The sequence below is a fragment of the Microtus ochrogaster genome, chromosome 4, assembly GCF_000317375.1.
Source record: "Microtus ochrogaster isolate Prairie Vole_2 chromosome 4, MicOch1.0, whole genome shotgun sequence".
NCBI lineage: Eukaryota > Metazoa > Chordata > Mammalia > Rodentia > Cricetidae > Microtus > Microtus ochrogaster.
Window position 1 is genome coordinate 41378035 of NC_022011.1, and position 10684 is coordinate 41388718.

The 10684-nt window shown below is 38.6% G+C and overlaps 1 protein-coding gene across 1 annotated transcript in view; it reads left to right on the forward strand.

The window, feature by feature from the left end:
* The window catches only part of Rab14 (RAB14, member RAS oncogene family), a 28435-nt gene that overhangs the window by 12703 nt on the left and 5048 nt on the right, over window positions 1-10684 (forward strand). Inside the window, exon 5 of the mRNA XM_005345985.2 lies at window positions 7034-7100. Within this exon, the coding sequence (XP_005346042.1) occupies window positions 7034-7100 (67 nt within the window). The remainder of the gene's footprint in view (window positions 1-7033; window positions 7101-10684) is intronic.

The following is a 10684-nucleotide window of genomic DNA, read 5'->3' on the forward strand; positions in this document are numbered from 1 at the left end:
TTAAATTTGTAAAGATTGTGGGACTTTTAAATTTATATACATTTTTAATGTGAGACCTTGGGGATGAATGAGGAAGGAAAGGTTATGGTTTTAGTGATTTTTTTTTTTTTGGTCAAGTTCATAAGGGATCAATTATGCTAGACAGTTTTATGTCAACTTGATACAAACTAAAGTCATCTGAGAGGAAAAAAACCTTAATTAGGAAAATGCCTTCATAAGATCATGCTGTAGGCAAGCCTGTAGGGCATTTTTTCATTAGTGATATATGTGGGAGGGCCCAGCACATTGTGGGAGTTGCCATCCCTGAGCTGGTGGTCCTGGCTTCTATAAGAAGGCAGGCTGAGCAAGCTATGATGAGCAAGCCAATAAGTAGTACCCATCCATGGCTTCTACATTAGCTCCTGCCTCCGGGTCCCTGCCCTGTTTGATTTTCTGTCCTGGTTTCCTTCGATGAAAGAGTATGGAAGAGTAAGCCGAATAAACCCTTTCCTTCCCAAGTTGCCGTTGGTCATGGTGTTTCATTGCAGCACTAGAAGCCCTAAGACACCACCTACCCCAATTTCTAAGCAGTTTGGAATAGTGCAATTTCCATCACTGATAGTCTGAAATCATCTTCCTAAAATGGTGGACTTGATACTTATAGTTACAAGCACCACACACTGGCTGCAATCAGCCTTAAAAGACCTTAGTCTATCAAGTGCCTATTACAGAACGGCGTAGACCTGGATGGAGGTGGGTGGTCCTTGGACTTCCCACAGGGCAGGGAACCCTGATCACTCTTTGGGCTGACGAGGAAGGGGGACTTGACTGGGGGAGGGGGAGGGAAATGGGAGGCGGTGTCGGTGAAGAGACAGAAATCTTTAATAAATTAAAAAAAAAGAAAAAAGACTGTTACACAGAGAAACCCTGTCTTGAAAAAATAAATAAAAAAAAAACAAAAAGGAAGAGAAGAGCAGGAAACTCTTCAAAATCTCAGTGGAGGCAGAAATGAACTTAATAAGGTCAATGAGGCACACTGTCTCTGGTTACAACTGTTCAACAGTTTCCAATTCTTAGGAAGATTTGAAAATCAGTAATAGAACATTTTTTATATTTGCCTAAGGTTGGTTGGAAGAATGCTTACATAGAGTACAAAACCTTTGTGACTCTCATCTCATTCCATTGATCATATACTGGCTCATGTTTTGTCAACTTGACAGAAGCTAGCTAGAGTCATTTGTGAAGACAGGAATGCAATGGAGAAAATGCCTCCGTAAGACTGTCTTGCATGATTGATGTTGAGGATGGGCATTGTGGGTGGCGTCATCCCTGGGCAGGTGGGCCTGGATTATATAAGAAAGTAGACTGAGTGAGCCATGAGGAACAAGTCAGTAAGCAGCATTCTTCTGGTTCTCTGCTTCAGTTCCTGCTTCCAGGTTCCTGCCTTCAGTTCCATCAATGAAAGTGCAAGAGTGTAATCAACTCTTTAGGTTGCCTTTGGTCATGGTGTTTGATCATAGCAATAGAAAATCTAACCATGCTATCTCTCACTCAGCATTTTCATTGTCTTTGTGTATTTTATAAAATAGCAAAAATTAAATTTAAGCATCTTTTAAAAGAGATAGTCCTCAAATAATTATTTCCATCCTGTGCCCAGAAGAGACGGATGGAACATAAAGCATTCTTTCTGGTGTGGGGCCTTAGCAATGGTTATTTCTGTGTGGTTGTCCAGAAAAATTTCCATAATGGTACTTCCTAGGCTTGCACTAGATCCACCATGCTTCCTTTATCTGATCTCAATATCAGAATTTGCCAGATGGCAGGCTGTAAATAGAAGTTCAGATGAGGATAATACTATGAAAAACATTTTTTCTCACTCACTGTACCGAATGTCTTCCATGTTACACAGCATTCATTTCCCCTAATAGGAGGGATAGGGAGATAGCCCAGTAATGGACACTAATAATCAAGTCATCTATCTTTATTTAAGAATATCATAACCAAGGTATCTTATAAAAGAAAACATTTAATGTCAGTGGGCTGGTCCATGATCATGGCCAGGAACATGGAAGTAGACAGGTAGGCATCATGCTGGAGCAGCAGCTGAGAGTTTGCATCCCGAAAGGCAAGTTAGAGGCAGGGAGAGAGATAACTGGGAATGGTGTAAGCTTTTGAAATCTAAAAGCTCACCCCCTCAGGGACACACCTTTTCCAACAAGTCACACCTCCTAATTCTGCTTAAACTGTCCTCCACTTGGGAACCAAACATTCAAATGGATGAGCCTATGGCTGTCACTCTTATTCACACTGCCACAAGGGGTCTGGTACTTTCCCCACTTCCTAGGTAGATAACTGAGCACCAAATTGCTCCTTACCCACCAGAGGATGCATGGCTGATGAGCAACAAGAACTGGGGTATCAACCCAGGTTGTGTGGTCCCACAGCTCATATCTTCTATTGTGATTACCTTGCATTTCTTATGTGGTTCTGGATGGATGATCCCTTTATTTTCATCTTCCTGAAGTCTCCTTCAACTGATGTGTTCAGATGCCAAGGTGAATGAATATGTCTCAGGCTCATCAGGAAGTCTATTTTTCTTACAAGTTGGCCCCAGGGAGTTAGATAAATGTAAAATTTTTGGTTCAAGTGTGAAAAAGAGCTCGTTTAAGACATAATAAATGTTTATAAGTAATCTTATAATTTAATCATATTTACATTTTAATTATATATGCTTATATAATTATAAGTAATTTTATAATCTTATTTGACCAGCAGGTCAAATGCTCCATTTCTGAATCAGAAGAAAATGTTCATTCTGACTGAATTAAAACTATTAAATCTGTAAAAGTTATGACTTTGAGAATGTATATTTACAATATACAGAACAATGCTTACAATATCCAACAATTTCCTTCTCTGTTAGCATTTTCACACATTTAAAATTAGAAATATTTATAGACCATAAGAAGTAGTTTAGACATATTTGATTGCATATTTCCATGATAAAAGTTAATAGTACTCATAAACATTTGTTATATATTTTTTCTCTTAAATCTCATCTTAGCTTGAGGTTGCCCTAGGCGTCATAGCCAGATTTTGTCTCAAACAAAAAACTCAACCAACGAATCCACCAACTAAACAGTGCTGGGAGATGGCTCAGGAGTTAAGAGAACTGGCTGTTCTTCCAGAGGACCCAGATTTGATTCCCAGGAACCACATGGCACTCACAAACATCACATTTATTGTTGGCGATTAGCTTGAAGCCTATTGAGAGACAATTGCTTGGTAACTATGAAGTTATCATGCTTAGACTGATGAAGTCATGACCACATCTGACTTTTATATAGGTCCATAAAATGCATTGATTCCTCTACATCTTGGCAAAACCAGGAACGGCTATCTGCTCATTTTCCAAGCCTGTTTCGGCATGGGTTGTTGGTAGTTACTGAGAAGCAATGATTGTGTTGAATACTTTTTTTCTAAGTGGCAGAACATAAACAATTTAATGTCTCAATTTCTGTTTCACTGTAGTGATATTTTGTTTATGCAATAACAAACAAAGCTTGCCTGAAGATCAGAGTACAGAGCTAAGCCACTAGTTAGCCACAGAGGCCAGGTAGTGGTGGCACACACCTTTAATCCCAGCACTAGGGAGGTGGAGACAGGAGTGATATGGCTGGGTGGAGAGAGGAATATAAGGCAGGCGGAGACAGGAGCTCAGTGTAGTCTAAGGATTCAGTCTGAGGATGCAGTCTGAGGAGCAGTCTGAGTCTTTGTAGGGACAGGATTGCCCTTTTGGTTTGAGTGTTAGTACAGATAAGAACTCAGTTGCTGACTTCTCTGCTTCTCTGATCCTTCAGCTTTCACCCCCTGATAGCTGACTCTGAGGTTTTATTATTAAGACCAATTGAAATTCATTCTACCTTTGACAAATAAGATAATAATCCAGCCAAATGGAAGAAAAAACTTCCAAGGATTACTTTGTTTTAGAAAGGCGAAAGAGGGCTGGGGAGATGGCTCAGTGGTTATGAGCACTTGGTAGTCAATAATGAGGACTGGAGTTTAGCTCACATCACCCACATTGAGTAGTTTAAAAACACGTGAACTGTAGTTCCACGGTTTTTGATATCCTGTCCTGACCTCAGGGGCTCACTTGCTAGATGTTAAGATACTGCTATTAAAACAATGCTATACACCTTGGTGATAGAATTATAGGAAAATCAAGCAGGAACTGGCTTGGTTGTGCCCTACATGCTGGTGAGCTTTCAGAGTGCCGGAAGATGCAGAGGAGGAAGAATTTCTTATCAATAGTCTTACTCACCTGTGGGCCCCGGGTGACACAATGTTTACTAAACAGGCAAGACGAGCCCATTTGTGCAATAGTGGAAAGCATTTGATGGTTGTGTGATGGTCTGAATGAACGTTGTCCCCATAGGCTCAGAGATTTGAATGCTTAGCCACCAGGGACTGACACTATTTGAAAGGACGAGGAGGTGTGGCCTTGCTGGAGGAAGTGCATCACTTGGGGTGGGCTTTGAGGTTTTCAAAAGCCCAAGCCAGACCCAGTGGCTTTTTCTTCTTATTGCCTATGGATCTGAATGATCTCTCAGCTACTTCTCTAGCACCATATCTGCCTGCATGCCACCAGGCTCGCTAAATGATGAAAATGGACGAAACCTCTGAAACTGTACGCAATCTCCAAATAAATGCTTTCTTTAATAAGAAAAAAAAATAGTACATAAAGCCTCAATCAGTTCTCAGCAAACAGTAAAACAAGCCTAAGTCTCCCCCCTGTACTGGGCAGTTGGTAACATGATCAATATGGTCTTATGGGGAGACTAAGAACCTGGCTGTTGTATAGAACTGCCTTATTTATGAACTATGACTGCATTCCTGAGGACTTACATTTAACATTCCATACATTTTCAATATACTTAAATATGATGATGTATGCTTAAAGTACAATTTGTTTTGCTTTGAAAACATTTTTTAAATATAGTAATACTATGGTAAAATTTATATGTATTCAAGTGATCAAAAGCACTCCATATGGAAACAGCAGAAATGTCCTTCAGGTAAAGGAATGGATGATACACAGCAGGTGGCATATCCACACAGTGAACTTTTCCGAGCTGTAGAAAGGATGACTGACACACATACATGCTATATGTAAGTTAAAAGGCTACATGGGATTCTGTTTTTATCTAGATTAGGCAAACTCCTAGAGGCAGTAAGAAGATTGCAAGGGCATAGGCAGTTATTAGGCACAATGTTTCTCTTTTGGGGTCCAGTGAATGTTCTAGAATTTGATAGTGGTGATACTAAAAGTAAATTGTATTTTTAAAGGGTTCATGGTGATTTATTGTATCTCAATATAATTTACTGAAAAAGTAAATTTTTAGGTGTTAGGTTTGTAAGTGACTAGACCATTCATAGTCATAGGTTGGTGGTAGAGTCATGACACTATTTTCCACCAATTTTTTTGTATTAATCCTTGACATTTGCAACTTAGAAGTTCTTGCTTTAATTATTCCTTTTATTTTTGGCATTTACTGTAATTGTTATAAGGCACTTTATTGTTTTTTTATCCTGTTAGTTGTTTTGCCAAACAGTCACAGTGCAGTTAATATGTTAATACCTAGGTGAATGTATTTTGAAGTCAAGAAGTAGAATGCCAAGCCATCCTAACCCAGAGCTGTTCTGTGTTTGGATTTATTTTCTATGTTAGGGTGAGCTGAACTAGCGCAGATGACATGGTGCTTTTTATTTTATTTTTATTTTTTTTTTAATATTTTTTATTTTTATTTTTTGAGGCAGGGTTTCTCTGTGTTGCCCTGGCTGTTCTGAAACTCTCTCTGTAGACCAGGCTGGCCTCAAACTCAAAAGATCTGCCTGCCTCTGCTTTCCTTTAACCTGCTGGTATTAAAGATGTGTGCCACCACCGCCTGGCTGACAGTATGCTTTTTAAACTTGCTCAGATGAAGTGGAAGAATGTTGCAGTCTGAATCTGCAGATGCTCTAACTGCTGTAAATAAGAGATAGAAAATGTAAACTAACTTCCTGGTAGCTGAGGTTTTCAATTTCTATAGGAACTTTTTTTTTTTTTGTCTGTGTATTAGCTTACTCCAGATTAGTAGACAGGGCATGGTGCCACATGCCTATACTTCTAGCATTTAGGAGGTAGAGGCCGGAGGATCACAAGTTGGAAGCCAGCCTAGGAAACATTCTCTGAAAAAAAGAAAGGAAAAGAACAGTATAGGAAAGATGAATTAATTTAGTATGACTAATTTAGTATGACTGTCTTATTTCTACATGAAAATTTTAATTTGAAGGTAGATGCAGGAATTTTTCCCATGAGTATATTATTAGCTAGACATTTTGGTATTTTTCTCCATTTTATGATTGAAAACCTGGATGATTCAAGGAATGTGTCTTGATTGCAAATCTTGATTCTGAATTTTTTTTTATGTTCCTTGCGTGTATATCAGTCTGTTTATGTATATGCTTTTTAAATACTTCTGATATCATTAGTATTGTTGGACATCGAGCTATTTAAAAATATTGAGTTTGTAGCCAGGTATGATGGCACACACCTGTAACCATGGGAAGACTGAGAGAAAGTTGGTTCTATAGAAGGAATATGGCTTGGACTACATACACAGTACGACCTTGTTTCAAAATGCAAAACAAAGTTTGACTAGATTTTTGAGAGTCATGTTGGTTCTGTTATATAGCGTTCTTTGGAGTAACCATCTGGTCAAGGTAGAAATACATGTAGTTGGGATCTTCCAATTAGTCTGTATATGTATGTATATATTGACATGAGCTTGTTTGCTTGCGTCTTTTTTGAAACAAGGTCTCACTGTAGTACAAGCTGACCTGGAATTCATTTATGGCCATGATGGCCTCAAACTCAGGTCACTTCTGCCTTGCCCCTGCCTTTTAATTGCTGGAATTGCATGTGTGTGACACATCGTATCTGGCTGTCTTCTTTTTCCTGTATAAATGGCAATTGTATGTAGAAGTCAACACATTCTAATTTTAATTTTTGCAGAAGAAGTACATATAACCACTTAAGCAGCTGGTTGACAGATGCAAGGAATCTCACCAATCCAAATACTGTAAGTCAACACCTTACTCTATAAGAAATCTAAGATCAGTTAACCCAAACAGGCAAGCCCTTTAATGGTGAGATTTTGTTATTTGGGTACTATGAAAAAGACACCATTCATTCATTAATTCACATTTTCTTTGGTGCTAGAGATCCAGGCCTCATGTATGCTAGGCAGATTCTCTACCATGAAGCTATGTCCCCAGTCCCAGATGTCTTTATTTTATTCTTAAGGTGATTGATGAAAACTTTATTTTTTTCAGTTTTAGTTGTATTCAGGTTTTTCATTTTATTATACTTGTTATGGTTGGATCTAAAAAAATAAATAAGTAAAAGTTGTGAATGAGGTAGTGATCTAGGTGGAGATCTTATAATCTGAAATTATATTTAAAAAAAAACATCTGGATTAAGTTTGTAAAGAATTACTGTTGGAGGAAACTAGGCAAAACCGAGCAAGGGCTCTCTTATTTTTATAATTGCATGTAAATCTCATAATTATCTGAATAGAATGTCAATTAAAAGTTAATTATTTCACACACCTTGTAGACCATGGTTGCCTTGAACTCACAGAGATCCGCCTGTCTCTGCCTCCCAAGTGCTGGGATCAAAGGCGTGTGCCACCACTGCCTGGCTGATTATTAACTTTTTAGTCAGACTGGGAAGATAATGAGAACTTAAGGGACAGCTGCCATATTAAACTCCACAGCCTACAAAGATACTTTTTTTCCCTCTGGTCCAGAAAGGGTTATTGTCTAGTAGAGAGAGAACCTTCAGGTTTACAGAGAAACCATAAAAGCCCCTGAAAGATGAACTAGAAATGCAGTGAGTGGTGCAGTGCCAGTGAGCAGGATGGGCAGGACCTTGTGGAGAAACCAGCCGGGTCCGAGGGTTCTCTCTCACTTGGCCAGTAACGATGTAGATGAGTGGTAAGAGTGCGGCTAGCTAGTGTGGACTTAGGGCTTTCATTTCCATTCGTTCTAAACTCGTGTTGCTGTGTGTACACACCTGTGGATAAATGTGCAGCGTTTTTCTGTGATAACTAAAACCCGAAAACAGTCCAGCTGCCTACACACAGGTGAATAGCAAAAACAGTTTGATGCATTTACACTGTAAGTCCTACTCAACCACATGGAGGAAGGATTTGTGATAACAGCATCTGCTCTAATGAATCTTTCCAGGTTTTGGCTGAATTTAAAAAGTCTTAGAATATGTAAACCTTTATGTACATTGACATATTTCAAAATGACAGCATCTTAGATAGATGGAGAACAAATTAGTGGTGGCAGGGGTTTGTTAGTGATGGGGTAGGCAGATGATTACGGGAGAAAGAGTGCAGAGCAGTTTGTTTGTAATGATGTGATACTTCTGTGCCCTGATTATGCTGACACAAACTGTAACTGTGTTAGCACTGCACACACAGAACCACGCAAAGACACGGCCACAATACATGAGAGTTTGAAAAAGCTGGTGTCTAAGGGCTGTAACTGCACCAATGTTAGTTTTCCTATTTTGCAAGTATACTGTGGCTCCCTAAGTTGTAGCCCTTGAAGAATACCAGTAAAGGTATCATACCTCGTGATTATATTTTGCCAAGTCTATTTTCCCCCAAGTAAAATGTTAAAAATTCATTGTAGAGGGTCCATGGATATTTAGTGAGCCATGTTGTTTCACTTTACACCCTTTAAAATCTAACCATCTCTTCAGAAGAAGAAAATGTGTTTTGAAGCCCTTTGGTTTTTATGTAAAAATTGTGTATTTCTTGTTGTGGTTGTTAGTGTTTTTCGTGCTCTCTGTTGTTAGCAGACTATAGGCTCTCAAGGTGGACAGCAAAATCTACAGGTTGATGTGTAGTTGGGAAAGAGGAAAAAAAACCACTTACTGAGGAGGGTGGTGGTGGGGTAGAGTGCTGGGGATTGAAGCCAGAACTCTGCCTGCTAGGTCAGTGCTCTGCCCACACTCCTTAGGCTAGAAGGCAGCATTTCTTGATTTTTTTTTTTTTTGGTATATTGGTTTTTTTGAGACAGGGTTTCCCAGTAGCTATGGAGCCTGTCCTTGTTCTGGAACTCACTCTGTAGACCAGGCTGGCCTCGAACTCACAGAGATTCACCTGCCTCTGCCTCCCAAGTGCACCACCAGCACCCCGTTTTATGTTTTCCATTTAAAAGAAATGTTAATTTCTATTGAAAATCTAGGCACATCGGTGCACACCTGTAACTCCAGAACCCAGGAAGCTGAAGTGAGAACACTATAGTTGGGAGTTAGCCAGAGCTAATGAGTTCAAGGCCAGCCTGACTCTGTGTCTAAAATTAAAAATATCAAGTACTTAAAATCTGATGTTTTAGCCAATGGACTTCAAAATTTTAAAAGAATGTAAGTCATATGTAAAAGAAATATATCCAGGTTTGTGCTTTCATAATCTCCTAACATACTTAAATTGGATAAATATTTTTAGTGTTTTGTCTATTAGATTAGTAAAGCTTTTTAAATTAGATGTATCAAATGTATATAATGATTTTTTTTCTGTTTTTCATGCCCTTTCCACGTATTCATCCACAGTGGCTCTTAATATGGCCTGTAAATATTAGTCTTGCTATTAATAGGCCAATTTAATATTATATACCTGTCAGTGTCATACAAGCAAGGATGTTTGTATTCTCTCTTTATTCTTAACTGTGGGTGTAATGTGACTAGCAACTTGAGCTCTTGTTTTGACTTCCCAGATACAGTAAACTGTAACTTGGATGTATAAAGTAAATAAACATTTTCATCTCCTATGCTACATATATATGCAACATATATATACATTAAAATTATAATATAATTACATCTTTTCCCTCTTCCCTTTCCTCCCTCAAATGCTTCCCATGGACCCCCTCACTGTTCTCATTCAAATCCAAGGCTTCTTTTTCTTACATTGCCATTACATATGGGAATTTATCACTGAAACAGATGTGAAAGTAGAAGAGAATTGCCAATGTCGTTGTCTTATCTTTAAACATGATTGAGTCTTCATGCAGGGAAACATCAGACAAATCAAATTCAACAAGACATGATTCTTCCAAAATGACCATGTAATAAAAGACCTGAAAAATCTAGTGGGAGAACTATTCTAGATTAAATAAACTAAACATACATGCCAACGAAATACAGAGCGAGTGTGATCCCACTCAGCCCACTGAAGAACATGATACATACAATCAGAAAGCTTGACACTAGATGTAATCTTACATGATAATATCGAATCGACACTAAAGTTCTTCCCTGAGGTAATTTACTATGCTCAACATAGAAGATACCTCAGTTCTTAGAAGGTTCTGAGCTATTTAAGGGTTGCATTTGCAACTTCTTTTCAAATAATTTAAAGAAAATCAAAATAGCCAGGCAGTGGTGGCACACACATTTAATCCCAGCACCGGAGAGGCAGAGTTAAGTGGATCTGTGTGAGTTCGAGGTCAGCTTGGTTTACAGGAGCTAGTTCCAAGACAGCTAGGACTGTTACACAGAGAAACCCTGTTTTAAAAAAACAAACAAAAAACAATCAATGTGCATACATAAATTTACGCATATACATATGTTTACATGAAGCAAGGGAAA